This window comes from Adelges cooleyi, unplaced genomic scaffold, assembly GCF_023614345.1.
Source record: "Adelges cooleyi isolate 19-005CV unplaced genomic scaffold, UGA_ACOO_1.1 ACOO_flye_CR_arks_rails_tigmint_CR_PRNA_23, whole genome shotgun sequence".
Classification (NCBI taxonomy): domain Eukaryota; kingdom Metazoa; phylum Arthropoda; class Insecta; order Hemiptera; family Adelgidae; genus Adelges; species Adelges cooleyi.
Window position 1 is genome coordinate 11,876,395 of NW_026095893.1, and position 19,376 is coordinate 11,895,770.

The window sequence follows — 19,376 nt, forward strand, 5'->3', positions numbered from 1 at the left end:
TTTTATACTAAATGCTACTACCGAGTACTGAATACTCGCCGATTAATGTGTATGTCTAATGTCTATGTATGACAATGTACACAATATATTGTTTTAAATAATAAACATATCATATAATATATGTATTACATTAGGTATACACGTATATCGAATTGTATAGTTTAAAAAAATGGACCGGAATCATTAAATAATGTATTTTAAAATAATTTTTGTTTAATCTAAACAGACTTCTACGAATTAAATTACAGTCTAAAGAGTACAGTGTGTATGTACGAATAAAGTTAAATTACTTAAAACACATCACACATATTAGTATAAATATATACTCAATGGTAAAACATATTACATGTCTAATAGATTTACACATTTTAATTTATATGCTGAGAAGTGAGTACTGTGGTGGGGAGAATCTGAAGAGGATAGTGGCACACGTTCTATTATACTGATTAAAAGTTTCACTTCAAGAGCGATTTATCCAAATGAATGGTTGTGTCCCAAAAAAATTAGTGTTAAGTAAGGGACGGCGCGAACGCAGTCCCAGCTACCAAAAATTATGCGTCCGAGGTATCCACGTTAGGGATACTCGCAGGGGTCAACCCGATCGATGTGCAATGATCGGGCCTCACCCTGGAGGAACCGCCTGATTGATCACGGTTGACCTCCACGCCAGGTAAGTATGCTAGTTTCGACGATCGCACGAGCTTATATGCCGCAACGGTCCCGTTCGCAAATGCAGTGGCTTTCAGGCTGTACCCCATGTGATTTGAATGCCAAATGGTATACGCGACTCGCCGAGTTGCCTAGACGGCTCAACACGCTTAGCGACGCTAACGAGCTAAGCGTACTGGTCTGGACAGCAAACGAGTTAATCTAATTGACCGAGAATGTGTGCGTTTCAGACGCGTTCCGAATGTAAACGCGATCTACCGAGTCGAAAACGCAACGCCGCCTAACCGTAAACATAAGAAAAACGCCATTTCGTCCCGGTTATTCACGGGGACAAGTTTTTATGTCGATGGCTTTCTTAAAAATAAACTGCGGTATTATTAAATATAACTTTGTTTCAAGGTAAAACTTGAATTTATCAAAAAAATCGCTAAAAACGCGCAATACGCTTCATATCTAGTACGCGTAGAGCCATCTAGCGAGCGACGTTTGTTCTTATCAAAAGGAAAATTACATTTCACACTACTCGTATCATTTAATAAATAATATTGAATAATAATATGATATAAATATATATATTTAATAATAAATTATATTTATACGATGTTCTTATTATATAATCCACTTACGAAGTTATCGATAATAAATTATATTTTCCTGTGTATTAGTTTCATGCTTAATGTACCTACATCATGAATCTTACACGGCCCGACCGTGTCACTGGATTAGGTATTTCATAAATTAATTGATAAATATTATTGAGGCAGGATTATACTACTCTAGAAAAATAACTAGATGTTTTCAAGTTACTATATTTATAAAAAATAATATAATAATTTTAATTCAGGTATTTTTTTTTTTTTTACATTTGTAAAGAAGTATATAGAAACTAATACACTAATATAACGCGATAATTATGACATAACACTTAAGATTTTTTTTTTTAATCGACATTTCTACGGCGTTACACTGACAAACTTCTCGGTGTAATTAGCATAATAATTTAAAAAAGTAGAGATCTAGAACTCCAGTGTTAAACCTCGGATCATCATCATAATATTTTCAAGTGTAATATCACTTGATATCAATTGAAGATATGATACCACAATCACAGTTTAAATAAAAACGTTTTTATCCAATCTGTGGCAATGTCATTGATGTTCACGTTCCCTGAACATATCGACGGCGACATCTGTCGTCGAGATACGCGTAACGGTGGCCAATAGATGAATGCCGGTAGATAGCGATTTGGCGAGGTTGTGTTTATTAGACCGGCTAATCGACGCAGCGTCTTCGGTTTTTGCGAATTTATAAACGTGAAACAGTCCAAGTTGTTGACGTTAACCCGAGGAAAACCCTTCCGGAAAGAGTCTTTGTTTGCATAGCGACAGGATTTCCGGTCGGTGTTGGTGTCGGGCATAAGGTAGTCCGCAAGCACATCGGCGCAGGACGAATGGAACAACACATTTATAAGTACACGTACGGTTCAGCCGCGCGGTATACTTACTTGGCGTCGAGGTTAACCGTGATCAACGAGGCGGTTCCTCCAGGACGAGGCCGGCCCATTGCACACCGGGCTGGTTGACCCCTGCGAGTATTCCTTATGCGAATACCTCGGACGCGTAATTTTTGGTAGCGGGGATCGCGTTCGCGCGTCCCACCTAATGATATATAAATGAAAAATGTATAGATTCCAAATTTTGCCGATTGTGTAAAATCTCTCAGTAATTTATATCCGATAATAGTCGTTGGCAATTTTCGAATGTGTAGAACATACTCGTTAGTTGAATTTTGATTTTGTGGATTGTTCTTATGCTAAGATCATTGGCACAATTATGGGGAGCCAAGTTTAAAATGATAATATTATACCTTGTGAATAACTTTTTATCGGTAATGAAGCCTGCCTAACGATTTACGACTTATCATCAATATATATTTTTCAATTATAACAAATTTATGAAATACAGTAAAATTCATTCAGATAAAGCTCAAGGGCTTTCCCCTTCATCGCTTTGACTTTTTATTTAACGCCTAATAAATAACAACTATCATAAGAACTACAAATTATTTAGCTATAAAAGAAAAATTTCGTTTTCATTTGTTTTATATTATTATTATTACTTTAAATTAAAAAAAAAAAGTGCTTAACAGTATACTTTAAGTATCAAAATTATAATAAGTTTGTTCCTATTGGGCTAGCGTTGAATGAACACTAAGAACTCTTGTGCTGCCATAACGTCCATGATCTTTAAAAATCATTAATCATTACTAATAGTTAATAAGTAATACAAATCAGACGTATCTTTATAACAAGTTAAAACTATCAATTTTGTTCAAGTACAATGAAAGTTAATATTATGTAATTCTTATATTGATAAAATAAAAGAATGAATTTAATTTTAGGTTAAAAAAAACTGTCCACACTTTATATTATGCAAATAAAAATTAAGATTGATCGCAATGTTCAGTTAAACTTTTTATAAAACTACAACTGAGAAGAATAAGCCATCAAATTAATCTAATTGATAGAAAATTAAAATAAAATACACATTTTGTTAAGAATAGATAATTTAAATTTATATATATTATTATTTTTTAAAGACTGTAATGCTCTGTTAAGCAATATTTTTGACGGCATTGTTGCCAGTTTCCCATCTAGTAGCAATAAATCTCATAGTTTACGCAGAAACCATACCAGCAATTATGTTTCTGAAAATATTGTTTAGGTGTGAACAAGTCTCAATAGTTGTTTACTACTAATGTGTCGATAAATCAACCAAATAATAAACATGGCATTTTAGGAAATACAGTTTTTTTTTTAACTGATGTCATATAATTACCTATAGTACAATGAGCAACTGTATAAATTACAAATTAAAACAGAATAGTTTGTTTGTTAACATGTATTAATTATTATACAAATTGAAAATAACAATAATAATTGAATAATCGCCATAAAAATGTTAATATTAAACTTTAATGTCACTAAATTCATTACCCATAAAGTAAAAATAATAATATATTTACATGTACAAACAAACATTTTCCATCTACTTTATGCTACTAACTATTACATATGACACAGTCTTGTTGAATAAATATTTAGAATTAAAAACCATTTTTTACAGCTAATAAAAAAGTTATAATTTTAGTTTAGACATATTTTATGAGTTGCTGTCCATAAATTGTACATCTGACAAGAGATAAATAGTTTCTGGTAAAGGCTTTGGTTGAGGAGAAAGTAGAGTTAGCATTTGACGTGTTGTATCCACATTTGTCCTAATGAAAAAATTTTATATTAAAACATATTATGGTTTAATTTAAAACCAAATGGTTATTATTTATGAACATTTTTAAAACAAGCTACTTACACACATACAAAACCTGCAACACTTGTCCTAACAACATCTTCATCAGCTGACGTAGTAAAACTTAAGGCTAAAATATGATGCATCATATTTGGTCCTAAAATCAAAAATATAATTTATCAATAAAATGTACATAATAGTTAAAAAAAATAATAAAATATTCTCAATTAAGAAGACGACATTAACAAATTTGAAGTCAGGTAATATTCAGCTTAAGTTGAAAACTGAATGTGTGTTTAGTAGTTTCTCTTTCCAATCAGGTTTCTCAAAGGTTAAATTGAAAAATTGTACATTGAATTCATAGCATAGAAGTTTATTGACAATAGACAATAGGTTTATTAAAATAATTAGAGAAATATTGATAAACATTGATAAATATTGTTAGAGAATATATTGATAAACGCTGGTGGTGGCAACAGTAAATATGGACGTACTCGCTCATCAGTAATACTGGGTGACTTATGATAATTAAAATATGAAATGTAGTTCTTGGTATCTAAATGGTTGATGTACAATCCCCTTCATACCTAATCACCATCCCATCCAGGAATTATTGATTATCACCTCCAATGCCTAGGTGTTGTTTTTGTGTTTGTAACTATTTTGACAGATTGATCCCACACTAATAGAAATCCATGTTAAAACATTTAGAAAAAGAGTTCAAGAAGAATTTAAGTTTAAAATTTTAAGGAAAAATACACTGACAAAATGTGCAACTGTATTAAAAAATATTATTTTGTATAATATATATTATTTGACTTGATATTTTTTTATAAATAAGATACCATCAGAAAAGTATTTTTCTCCAATCATTTTTTTATTCTTTTTACTTTATGTGTAGAGATGTTTTAGTTTAAATTTTCCTTACAGAATTTTTTGACATCTGATGTTAAAGAGTTTAATAATAAAATAATCAATGCAAATTCATCATTGTCAATTTATCTCACTGCTGACTGCTATAATTTCAGTTTAAAATTACATTTTAAACAAAGTTTCTTTAACCCTTAACCACATACACTGGTGTATTTTGTACATCAAACTTTCATTTTTTTTTTTCAAATTGTTACTACAAAAAACCATAATCAAGCTTTTTATAAGTGTATTTATAACTGTAAAATGTACTGAATACACCACACAAGTGTAATTATTGGGAAAAAAATAACGTAAGGAGTTAAGAGTTAATAATCAGAGATCATGTCGCCATCTTAATGAAAATATTTGTTAAGAACTAATTCAAATAACCTGGGCTAACAGGTTCAAGTTTTGTTTCCAAATCAGTCTTTTGCATATCTAATGGCATCAATGTATTTGGTATTGGTGGTGAACCAATTTTATAAATTTTAATATCAGTAAACCTTATCTCACAGGTGTGTGGGTGTAATACATTTCTAGGTGTGCCATAAAAATATTCACGAATGCGCATTTCTCTTGATTCAGATCTAAACTTGGTACTTCTTTCAACTACCTGAAAAACAAAACAATTATACTTTATCAAACACAATAAATAATAAATATGTTCAAAGTATATTATGTTTATAAAGTTAAAAGTTTATTATAGTATTATGCATTAATCATTTAAACCCAGAATAAAATTTAAGTATGTATTAAATTATTATTTAAGTCTTGCTAATATTTATTAATGTGATTGATTATTATAAAGTAGATATGTAATTTGTTTATTATGTATTTCATTCTCGAGTATATTTAGTTAACCTTTTCATTACTGACATCCTCGTACGAGGATTTAACTTTAAAAATCGAATAAAATATTAACAGCATACTATCATTCTCAAAAATGTCTTTAAACACAAGTTCTAGTATAGATTGATGATAAAAAATCGACACAGCTATATTGATAATCAATATCAGTCCGATACGTAAAAAAATTATTGATTTTTTTTTCCGAAAAAAAAAAATCTCAGGAACGAAAGTGTTAAACTAAAATTAATACTTGGATTTTACTTTACCTAATTTTCCCCTCAACCTACACCAAAAAAACTTGATAATAATCAAGATATCAATGGCTTTACGACAAAAGGGGGTAAGCCATACTTATGGTCTTAGCGACATATTACATATTATCAAGTGGAAGGAACTTAGGTGCATCAAATAGGCATACTGGTATTTTTGGGTGGCCATTTTATAACAAACAAACAAATTTTTAAACTTGGGGTTTAAATGACTCTTTCATATGTAAAAAAAACACAGGTTTAATCAACATTTTTAGAAAATAAATGCCAAAAAAAAATGTAATCAAATATATAGGAACCAAGCGACGTTTGTTATTCAGACTAATATTTCAATTAGTCCCGAAAAATTTTGCGGTATAAGCGCCAAATATTCAAATTATTTCATAAAGATTGTCCCTAACACTTCAATAATAAGTATAACTAATTACAAATTAAATGGCATTAAAGAAGACAAAAAGTTACTTTGAAAGTTACATTAGAAATTATAGTACCTGAACAAGCAAAAGTTAATTAACTTTTAACTTAATTACACTACTGTCATTTAAAATCATAGACTTGCATTGTTTTTCTTTTAAAAAAATTAAAAAAAGTTTATAACAAAAAAAATAATTGAAAAAACAAATTATTAAAACCAATATTAACCAAACATTACACAGCTAACAAATACAATTATAATTTTATTTACCCAAATATACTTACACCACCACTCTTAGGTAAAAGCGTAACTTTTACAAATACTGGCATATCCCTTACTAATTCATTGTATAAACGTTCTTGATCTAATACAAGAATAATATCAACTTCAAAAGCCAGAGCTATATGAGTTAGGTGCTGGTAACCTTTTCCTTTAACCCATCCACACGTGTTAATGATGATTCCAGAACTATTTACTGTAAATAAAAATCAATATATAATAAACAAATAAAACAATTTTTTAAATTTCAGTCATACACTATAAAATATAAATACTAAAATATATATTTCCCCCCCCCCCCCCCAAAAAACATGTACTATCTTCTGGCACTGTTATAGTATAAGACAGTCTAGATAAAAATGACAGGGTACACAAAAATGTAAAAGTCTAAATAGTTGTTTTTAATTCTGGTTTAAATTGTAGTATTTTGTCGCAAGAATAGTATTTTGAGTGAAAAACAAAACTATTTGTTTTGGTCGCACAATATTAACCTATAGTCGACCTCTTAGGAGAGGAGGGTCGTGTGAACATTTATTTTATTTTTTTTATTTCTTAGAACATTAGTTTATCATCTGTAGAATGATCTCTTAAATTTTCAAAGTTTAAATATGCCTATAGTGTACCTATATAGTCGCACTCTAGTGGTGCGTTTCGAACTGTGCTACGCGCAGTTATATTATATGACCGTGCACCTAAACGCTTTACCTTTCAGTCTATTGGCCAACATACTTGTTGTTTTGATATTATGACACTAAGTGGCAGCATTATCGAAGAGATTTGATATTTTGTCTCTAGAACTACATTATTAGTCGGAAAAACATAAAACGTTGTATAAAAATGCAAAAAAAGAAAAATTTCAAATCCGGGAGGTGATCTTACAACAGCGCGAGCTGAAAACTTGGAAAATTGGCTACTTTAAACGCGTTCTTCTCAAAAAATAAATATTTCGTACACCGTGCAATGTAGCTCAATGAATTTTAATCTGATTGACATGTGGTTTTGCGCATTTTATTCCTTAACTTACTGGCCTTTGAGTGAACCTAAAAGTTTATTAATTATTACTACTTAATTAATAATAAATACTGTTTTTAGAATTTTTTTATACAAAAAATAGGTATTCTCATTAAAAATAATCCTGAATTTTTAATTTTTATTTATTTTAGGTTCACGCAAAGCGTATGAATGTAGTTTTACAGAAAAATTTTAGAATTTTTATTTTAGTTAATTAGAGCAACATGTACGGTGCACAGCACAAAAACAAAAAGCCAGATTCAAATAGCTGCAACGCCGCCTTTTAATTTTTTCTATATGAAATTTTGTTATTAAATACTTTAAATGGTCAATTTCATGATGTAATTTATTTCATTTTAATAAATCTTACCATTTTTCCAAAAATAATCCTGAAAAAACTGCTTTTTACACGACTCTCCCCCCTTGACTCATTTTGACAGCGCATTGTATAGATTTGTCATAAGTGCAATTTTTTAAGATATTGATTATTGATATACAAATAACCTAATAACCTTCTACATGGTGTGCACAAATATAGGAACCCAGAAATCTATAGTTTCACTTGTTACAGGACATAGAAGTTTATTAAATAGAGCATTATGAAATTCCAATTGACGTTTCTGTAAAATACAACTGACATTGACATTTCTGCACTTTGCTGCGATAAATGCTTAAAAACTATTCTAATATAAGGTCATATGAAATGTTTTACTTCTAGGATTGTCTGCCATTCGTTCATGAATAACTTCTGCCATTCTAGTGACAAGAGTGTTATATAATGTAGAATTGCTATTTACATTATTGTGTCCATAGTGATATACTAACGGCGCTACTTGTGAAAAACTTTCCTCCACTTCAGCTGGTCTCTCAACCATAATTGCCCCTACAAAAAAATAAAAATTAATTAGTTTTTCTTAATATTAACCCTCAAGTAATGATGTGCGGTACCGCTATTCATTCAATTGTACCTTAAGTTATTGGGTAAAATCAAACAAATTGTAATACTAAAGATTCTACAACTATATAACTTTAGTTATATACTAACTACAATCAATGTTTTGTTTCTTATATAACTATAAGAATAAACAGAGTGATACGAGTTACCACACATCACTAGTTAAGAGTCAACTACATTATATACTGACCAATTGTTCCTGGTATCGAAATTTGTCCTTGTCCAGGATCTAAGTCTACGAATATAGGCCTACGACCAAGGGCATTCATTCGTGCTGTGTAATTAAGCAATATTCTACATAAAGTAGATTTACCCACATCCATTGGACCAACTACCATTGTAACTGGACCACGGCTGTTCTCTTGTTCTGACTTTTGCCGTAATTGTTCTAGTGACGCATGACAATTCAAATAAAACATCTGCAACCAATTATTTCAATTAGATGCATACTACACTAAGAAATAAATAACTTACGTGTAGGTTATAACATATCATTAAAATGTGAATTTTATCATATATTATTGAAAAAATGTTTTTTTTATTACATTCTTTTTTCACCCTTCATACTTAACCAAATTTGATTATTGAGGTATCATTTTAAAGATAAGTTCCTTGTTTATAGTAAATCGTTAATTCAAAATTGCCCGTGTGCGAAGTATAATACTGGGCTAGTTGTTTTTGTAGTATTTTTTTTTATCTCAACTTGTAACTGCGGAGATGACAACAACCACGGTTATTTTTTTAAGGCTACGGTTATTTTTATTATTATTTTTTACTATTAATTGCTAAGCAAGCAGCACTGGCGGACACTCGCTTTTTTTAATAAATAGATTGTTTCTAATCTGACAGATAGCTAGACTAACACTACAGTTATCAGTGCTTAGCTTAGAAAATATTTTTTCTAAACTAGGTTTAAGAATAAAATCTTTAGACTATAGGTACCATGTATTATAACGGCATTAATTTAAAACGCAGTGCCCCAGCCCTACACCGTAGTCAGTGTTGCCAGACACCTCCCTCGGAATTTGTGACCACCCCATAAATACTATGTACTTTTCCTACTTCTTATCCGGCGTAGCTGAATAACCTGCTTGCGAACACAAAATCACGTGACCTGCCGATCGTCGTTTACCACACTATACTTGCGACCGCCATTAAAATTCTAAATCACTGTTTTTGTAGGCCCATCTATGCATTTATTTTTATCCTTATTAATACGTTGTTATTTGTGTGTAAAGTATACGCATGGGCCAACTAGTGAGTTATAAATAAGTTTTTGGTTAGGTTAGGTCAGGCAACAATGCAAAATTATTTGATCAAAACAAAGTTTATTTATATATATATTTTTTTTTTTTTTACTAGAAATAAAAATTTGAATTTTACCATTGGTGTCTCTTTAGACATGTAGCTAATTCCTTTCTTTCCTCGTAATTTTAATGTACATCCTTGCCACGTAAATATTGCAATTTTTGCGCCAAAATAAAATGTGTATGGTTTTCCTTTTACTAGTTCGGTGCCAAAAATTTCAGCTAGTCCTGATTTCAGCTAAAAATATGTACAATGATAAAATAATTTAGTTCTAACATTTATTAATTGTTCTTTAATAATTAACTTACACATAAAACATCTTAATTATTTTATAAGAATCAGACTCAAAGAAAATAATAGTTTACCATCTCCAGCAGGATTAAATATAATAGGTGAAAATAATTCAAGCTTATATATTATGTTATAAATTATCACATAAAGCAAAAGTACAAATAAATAATTAATACATCAATAATAATTTATTGACATCTCTTTTAGTAAATAAAGTACTTAAAAAAAACATTCTTCTTCTCCTTCGTCTACATCACAACTAATTGGAATCAGCCACCCTTCTCCTAAGCCTCCACTAAACACATATTTTTTCTTATTTAAAATGTAAAAAATCTAATCTAAAGAGAAAAGTGATTGTCCTAATCTTTTTTTTTAACAGCTTATCTCTGGTCTGCTCAGAGAGAAGATTTGAAAAGGGTCATTCCTCCTTCAATACCTCCTCTAAAATATTTGTCTAGAAGAAATTTTACAAATCCGCCGAAAAAAAATGATTATAAAAATAGTTTTTTTGTGCAGTAACAATAATTAACAATTATTATAATTTACACCTAGGTTAATAATCAGCATTAAAATATTACTATGCCTACATTGATTAAATATTTTAAATATGTACAAAAAATAAAATATTATAGGTATTACTTCTAACACGACCGTTTCATTTTTATTTTCCACTTCAAATCGCAATTCATTATCCGATTCTAGTTTAAACTCTTGTTCTTCTACTTGATCTTCAACACTTTCAGACATATTTCAATAATTTTAATAACCAATCACTAAATAATCAAACGTAACATAAATTATATAGGTATTATATTTTTATTTTATTTAATTGTAAATACTAAATTTTAAATAATGGATTTTGAGTTAATTGCTGTTTGAGTATTGACTGTTGAATGTTGTTATCGATTATTTACAATTTGTGTTGTTAATATATATGAAGTTACAAACAAATTCAGTTTTCAAGGACTATCAAAAAATAAATATGTTGATAAGAAATATATATATAATAACTGATAAGATTATAAGAAACTAAATCGAGTTGGGGGTAGTTCTTCCAAAAAATGATAACGCGTGATAAGAAATAAATGGTACATAGCCTATAAAATCTGTAATACTACAGATAGTACCAACATCGATTTTACCAAAAACCCGCCAAGAGAAATTTCGTATTTTAATATCAAAAACATTGCCTTTAGTTAGGTTCTTATCTTTATTGCAAATTGTAGCTCACGATTAAAGATAATATAGTTGCCCAACGAGCAAAATCGTCAACGGCGTAAAAACGGCCACTAAAGTACTCCTAGTAAATCAGACAGTCTTGTGGCGCTCTCTAGTATTTTAATTCTGGAACTGCCAAATCATTTAAACATATAAGCGCGCGAGTTTCAAATATTGATAATGTAATATTACAACATGTATATTTATTTAAAATTATATTTTGACATTATATTAATAAATTATATTATATTAATTATCGATTTGCTATATTTTGATATTATATACTATATTAATTATTGATTGTTATATTTTTATATTATATCGTAATAATATTATATATTATATAAAAGTATTATAACTTATATGTATATTATTGAATTTTCATTAATAAAGTGAGAAAATGCCATTATTTTCGTTTGTTCTTTATTTTGATAAGAAAGTTTACTTCCTTCATTCCCGCTTTTCTTAAGTCTTAATAACAAATATAATTGTTTTACATTTTGAAAAGAATATGCTATTAATGTAAATTTTTATTTTTTATAAACATTTAATATGACTTGTTGCGTTCGTCTTCCACATAGTGTAGCAAAAACAACTTATGAAGTCCCTAAAAAGAAGACAGAAAAACAAAAATGGGAAAAAGCTTTGGGTATGACCCTAATTGACCCTAATTGTAACACACCAGAATCCACAGTGTTTGAATGTGTAATATAATTTTTGACAGGGTAATTATTTTAAAAATATTACTTAATTTTCAAACATATTGCATGACTAAAAATTACTTTTTAACAGGTATATAGCTAAGAGGATAAAAAAAATATAAAATGTGAAGACTGCTTAAATTATTTAAATACACAAGTTGGAGAGGTATCACAACCAGCAGCAGAATTAGTAAATTTAAAAACTAGAGGATACTTGACTCACCCAGCAATTAGTACTTTTCCGGCCTTTTTTTATTGCTCGTTGGGCAACCATATTATCTTTAATCGTGTTGTAGTTAGATCTTTACTATTATCTAATTTAAATCGTATACACTATACATAATACACGTAAAATTATATAATGCAATATTCATAAGAAATTACATTATATTATAGTATATACCTATTTTATAAGTTATGTTGTAATTTAATATTATTTGGTATAAAATAATAATAATTTTGTTAAAATTTCCCACAAATTGTTTATATTACTATTTAAATAAAAACATTATTTTTACTTTTTACCTAAATTAGTTGACGATTTCAGAATTTGGCTGTCAAGTATAAATTAGTTTTACCACATCTTACATATTATGTATTCTGTAGTTAAAGAATACAGGTAGGATTTTATGAGCTTTGTCTTCAATCTTGTCTTTTAGAAGATATAAATATATTTATAAACATTAACATTATCCACCTCGACTTTGAGATAGCTATTCATAATGCTGAACAAAAAACATTTAGTGGAGTACCAGAACCAGTACCATAAGGGAATTCAAAAAATTGTCCTTCCAATTGAAAAACAAAAAAAAGTTAGTTTATAGGCACATTTTAAAATTGTTATTACATTATTTTGAATTAAATTGGGTTTATTTTTAAGACCACTTGTTTAAATGTTGTTAAATCTTAAATTTTTCAATATATAAATTGTACCTAAAAAATGTTCTTTGAATAAATATATAAATAATAAATAATAGTTTATACATCATTATAAAATGTGCGGTTTTTGGATACAGCAATTTTAAAAAGTGTGCGGTTTTAACCTACTAAATGTGTGCGATTTTAACCTACCAAAAGCGTGCGGTTTCGCCCTTTATTTTATCGCAAGTGTGCGGTTTTTGGTGTCAACGATAAAAATGTATTGCGATCGTTTCCCGGCAGAACATTAAATGACGAACGACGCATTTTTAATTATCGATGAACACTTTAATAATATTATAAATATTATTGCTTAATATATAATATGTGCAATCTGGAGAACCCCGTTCTCGGACAACTAATAAAATAGGATAATATTATAAAAATAAATGTATTCGATAAGTTAAATACAATATTAATTTGATTTAAATATGAGAATATAATGCAATGTCGCAGATGAAGGCGGGGCCCCTAGTCCAACTCCAAGAGGCCCCTTTACCGGGACATTGCACCTGGGTTGCCCCTGCGGTTTTTCAGGCACTGGCGTATAAATAATAAATATAATATCAATAATAATATGATAATCTAGGATCCGCTCACAGTTTAATTATTATGATGGGCGGACGCCGTCGTCGAGCCGAAAATCGCGCAAGGGACATTTTTACCGGTTGACCGCTGATATCAGCGGTGCGGGTTTAACTGTGTGAATAAACCTATTGAAACACGACGATTCAATTAACGGCGGCAAAACCGCTCCCCGTGCGACGCCCTCTTAAATCCGGGATTCTACGTAGGATCTGGATCTATTCATTTAACAAGACGTATAAAAATAAACGCCCATGGATTGTGTCGGCAAAAACCCGGATTTTGTGATGCATTTATCAGTAAATCGTTTTACGACCGCATAACGACAAAAAGTGTAATTAAAAAAAAATAATAATAACATGGGTTTATTCTGTGTACTTTCAACGGTTGAATTGATGAATGTGATTGTGTGTCAATAAGTCACTACATGTCCACGGGCACAATAGGTACCTACCTATAATAATAAATCATTATTTTTGTTTAATTCTTTAGACTTCAAGTGTAATTTTATACGACGCTGATCACTGGACACACTGATAGTGCTGAGTAGTACAAACTACTAATTAATTTAAAAGGTAAGATAATTATCACTTTTTTTTAGTGTAAAATACGATTAAAAAATAACCACATGTTTTGTCTTAATCAAATAGGTCCTTTAAAAATTGATAAAAGAAATTCTATTCTATTAATCGTCTTAGTTATATTATTATTTTTATTTCGTTAATAACTTATAATATCATAGTTGATCATCGATGAGTAAGTAATTAATTTTGTTTTTATTTATTTATTCTATTCATGGCCAAAAAAACAATCTAAAATTCAATCTTATTTTTTTCAAAATCAAAATTTAAGAATGTTATTGTTATTTAAGAACACACTTTTTAATATACTTATTTCTAAATATATGGTTATGTATAGGTTTGAATTATGCAACTCTGAAATCTTTAAAATATTAATGTATATATATATATAATATTAATCTAGCAGAAAAAATTATTTACATTATTATTTTGAATCGCTTTAATTCTGGTGACTTGGATACAAACCATAAATTTCAGTGTAGTTTCATTTTGCGGAATAAAACGGTGCTGTTGACTAATTTCTAGACACCTTTTTGCTTTCTTAAAAGATTTTTTTGATTTTTTTCTTAATCAAAGCAGTGTTCTTTTTCGTAATATCCTTATAAAAAAATTTTCAAATTTTTGAGAGAACGTCGCACCGTCCATTTTTAAGGAGTAAAGTATAGGCAATTTTTTTACAAAATCTTAATTTAAAGGTTAAACTGTAATGTGTAATTATAAGTTCAATAACTAGGACTCTATTTTGGTAGTCTATTTTTTTGGACTATCACAGCATCCTTGAAAGCGATTGAAAAATGTTTTTTATTTCTACATGTTTAAGCAGACTGAAAATAAATCTCTAACGCTCAATACATAGTTTAGAAAAAACTACTATTTTAACATTTTTAAATAACTGTAACTTTTCAAAAAATTAATTTAAAAAAAAAACGAATTGTCTTGCCCTCCAGAATATTGTTTTCTTTTAATTTTATAATCGGTGCTTTTACTCTAAAACCAAAATTAAGCGGGTTATTTTTAGTCTGCTTAACATGTTTTTACCACTGAATATCATCGGTGCGACGCCCTCTTCAGTAGCTAAAAATTGAAAAACAAAATTAAATTTATATAAATTTCATTAAATTTGTATGCCGACTTGAAGTCGAATTAAAAAAAATGTTTTGTTTAATTCTGACACCTGTAATCACATTTTTTATTCATATATATATATATATATATTTTTTTTTTAAATGTAAAAGTAACTTCAATGTTTGGTATTTTACTAAAAAGTGTAATATTTAAGAGCCTATACATTTTTAGGGCTTGAACAAAATATTCTGAAATTTGTGCAACACTTACTTCTATGTATACAAAACATCTGGTAAACGTTTTATAACGGAGACTTATTTTTACTTAAAGTTGTAAGAACTTGAATAAAAAGATGTTATACGTAGTTAGTTTTAAACGCTAGTTTTAAAAAACGGAATTTGAAAAAATGTTATACTTACAACTTCTAGTAAAAATAAGTCTTCATTACCAAACTTTTACCAGATGTTTTATATACATATAAGTAAGTGCTATATTGCTATACAAATTAAAAAAATTTTAGTTTAAATCTTAGGGCTTAAGTAATGGGCTCTTGAATATAGCACTTTTTAGTAAAATTTAGCAAAACTTTGAAGTTACTTTACATCATTAAAAAAAAAGGTTTAAATAGTTATAAGCCAAAAGAGTAGGTAGTTTGATGTGTAAGAATAAAAAAAAACATTTTGAAACATTGAGTTAGTATGCAAATAAAATGAAATTTATAAAATTTTGAATTTGTTTTTTAAATTATTACAATTATTTATATATTATAAAATAAAAATACTTAATAAATACCTAAATCGAAGCACAAGGTGGAGCTAATAATTAATATAATATTATAATATTTTATTTTAAATTAAAAAAAAAAAATTGTTTTTTAAACAGATAATCGTGATAAATTTTGGTTTTATTGGGTTCCCAGTTTGATGATTTCTATAATATATTTTTTTAGCGATCTATTAGTAAAAAATGGATTATCGTATGAAATGTTTTCTTATAACCTATTTTTTAGGCAATTTAATTTTATAAAATAAAAAATTAAATAATTAATTAAACAGTTTTATACTTAATATATTTAATAGACACGCATTAGGGAAAGAGTGGGCAGGTCTCAGCCGTCCATCAACAACGTACCAGGGACGTAAGATTTATTGGCCATTATTTGTCAATATAGGTTTCTATAGTAAGTAGGTATTATTATTATAATAATATACTATATGTTATTCTAAGTTTTTTGTCTTCCGAGTTTTATTTCCCAAAAACAGGCAGACAAGCACTTGTATAATAAGGTCACAGGACTCAAAACGTGAAGGTATGTCGTACCAATTATTATAGTCTTGCTTTGATAATGGTATTAGTTGAAACACGCTTTATTATTTCAGGAAAACGGCAGATAGCAATTGTGTTTTGTACACAGATTGAATACCTCCAGTCAACAGAAACGTGTAAGTCGTACCATTGTATTATTCCATTGCAAAGACCGAACCAGTGATCCAATAAGCAATCTAAAAACAGATTTGAATTCACCATTTAAGTTAACTTATGATCACTTTTTCAATTTTTTACTTTAACCCTTTCCAATTTAGATTTTAAAGTTTGAAATTTTATATAATATTCAAACGCGTTTAAATACATAGTAGGAATAATATATCAAAAAAGTACTCTGACCGATAATAAGTAAACTTCATGACGAATTCAAATCTGTTTTCAGATTACTTATCGGATCACTGGTTCAGCCTGTGCGATGCAACAAAAAATGTATGTTATGCCGAGTCCACACAGAGCGAACAATATTAAAACAAAACAAAAACACGATGTTTTTTGAAAATTTCCAAACAATTTTGTTTTTTTCCAACAAAATGGTCTGTTTTTAAGAACAAAACCGTGTCCCGTTCGTGGTGGGAAATTTGAATAGGTGTTTTTGTTTTCATGAACACTATAGCTCGGTGTGGATATAATTATCTTTAGGCAAGTTAACTTAAGACCAAGTTTCATTTTGCTTAAGAGACTCCATTTCGTTGTCCATGGCCTCAATCCATTTTTCTGCATTTGCGACTTTACAGCTTCATTGAAACTTGTCGGATCGGATTCTGCTGCGAAAAATGCTGAGTTATCATAACGTAATGGCTTATTAATATTACTCCTGTCTCGTAGATTGTAAATGTTGACGTTTGTTCCATTGCCTTGTTCTTGATTGTCACTTATTTCGTTACTGTATGGTTCAAGTTGATTTTCGGGTGCTCCCAGTGCCGCAACTACCGGGGGGGGGGAGGCGACGCCCTGCCAAAAGGGCACTATAAGATGAATTTTGGGACACAATTTTTAACTTAGATACCCTTAGTCTAGGTCCTGATTTAAGAACAAAAGCAGTTATAAAAATAAAAGATTTATCTATTTGTCAAACAGTTCTTATCGATTTTATAATAGTAGTTCTCTGAAAATCGATATGCAGCCAATAACACTGATATTAGTGATTAGAATACTGATAGGAAAGGAGGAGGTATATAGACCAACGATTGGCCGAGATAGTCTCCATGACACAAGCAACGACAATGGTACCCGTCTAATTAATTTTTGTATGACTAATGGAATGGTCTTAAGTAGTACATATTTCCCTAGAAACAAACATGAACAAACATGGATAGCCCCAAACCAAGTGGTAAAAAATCAAATAGATCATATTTTTTTTTTCTTCAGCTTCAGAGACCGTTCAGGCCCATTGCTGCAACACACACTTCTTTCCATTTCTCTCTATCCATTGCTACCTCCCTGTAGTTTTCAACTCCTAGCGTTGTTAGATCCTTTGAGACTTTATTAAACCATCGTTGCTTAGGTCTGCCTAAGGGCCTCTTTCCTCGTGGCCTCTAACTTAGGACCTCCTTTGCAATCATGTTAGACCTTAGTATGTGACCTAGCCAGCTTAGTATTTTGGCTCTAATTACTCCAATTATATTTGGTTCTCCAAAGGCATTGTACACTTCTTCGTTTGACCTTATTTCATACCTTTGTGTTACATTATTTATTTTAGGTCCACATATCTTCCTTAGAAACTTTCTTTCTACTATAGCCAACTTTCTCTCATCATCTAACGTTGTTGGCCATGTCTCACATGCATACGTTATGATAGGTCTTGCTATTACTTTGTATAGTCTCATTTTCGATTTTTTTGATAGTAGCTTTGAGCGCAGGCACTTAAATAGTGCATGTAGACATCTGTTACCTGCTAGAACACGTTTCTTAATCACTTCGTGATTGTTGTTTTGACTGTTTAGTTCTGAACCAAGATACTTAAAACTATGTACTTTTTCAAATGTGTACTCTCCGATCTGTATATTCCTTGTCTGATGTATTTGTGGTTGTTCTCTTGTTAAACACATATACTTGTTTTGTTTTTTTTATTATTATTTGTAATGGCTTGGTTCATTTTGGGAAAATGGTTTGAGGCAGTAGTTTCCGAGTAACTTTTTGTTTGGCTGGGAGTGTTTATTATTGTTTTTGTTTTAGAGTTTTCAGGTTGATTTTGAGTGTTGTCTTTAGATAATGGTTGATCGGTGTGATTTTTGTTAATTCTAGATGAGGCTAGCAGTTTTGACATAATAGTTGGAGATGCGGTTTGCGTATTTATACGCGGTGTGTGAGTGGACGTTTTGTCCTTTTAGTTGTTATGATTATCGGTTTGTTATGTAATAACGCCGATAACGGCTATTTTCATATTACCTGTAGTGAAGTCCAATCTATCGAAAAGCATTAAAAACGCGATGAAAGTGAAAACACGTGATGCACGGTCGAGAGGCAAACACGAACTGATACTTGGTTTTGTTTTCATTTATTTCAAATCCTATTGTCTTGACACTTCGTATTAATTCCACTGTTGCTAGTTTTATATCGTCTTCAGTTTCTCCAAGTACTACGATATCATCAGCATACGCTAAGATTGATACAGATTTTCCGACATCAATTCCTTTAGGTATATTTATTATATATGAAATAATAATAAAAACCCTTAACCATAAAAATTATATACTCCTCGCGAATACGTCGTATTTCG

General features: G+C 29.7%; 1 protein-coding gene and 2 non-coding genes across 3 annotated transcripts; 1 reads left to right on the top strand and 2 right to left on the bottom strand.

Moving 5' to 3' along the window:
• Positions 1–515: 515 nt before the first annotated feature.
• Positions 516–678, bottom strand: LOC126836281 (U1 spliceosomal RNA). Its single transcript, XR_007685305.1, has one exon. It is a non-coding gene; the product is annotated as a U1 spliceosomal RNA (small nuclear RNA).
• A 1,487-nt stretch (positions 679–2,165) lies between these two features.
• LOC126836282 (U1 spliceosomal RNA) lies at positions 2,166–2,327 on the top strand. Its single transcript, XR_007685306.1, has one exon. It is a non-coding gene; the product is annotated as a U1 spliceosomal RNA (small nuclear RNA).
• Positions 2,328–3,631: 1,304 nt separating this feature from the next.
• LOC126836054 (protein CLP1 homolog) lies at positions 3,632–11,156 on the bottom strand. Its single transcript, XM_050569030.1, has 8 exons — positions 10,903–11,156; positions 10,048–10,209; positions 8,855–9,083; positions 8,422–8,592; positions 6,704–6,894; positions 5,277–5,499; positions 4,038–4,131; positions 3,632–3,945 (listed from the first exon to the last, which is right to left on the bottom strand). The coding sequence occupies exons 1-8, from the start codon at positions 11,008–11,010 to the stop codon at positions 3,831–3,833; spliced, it is 1,293 nt and encodes a 430-aa protein (XP_050424987.1). The 5' UTR covers positions 11,011–11,156; the 3' UTR covers positions 3,632–3,830.
• Positions 11,157–19,376: the final 8,220 nt, after the last annotated feature.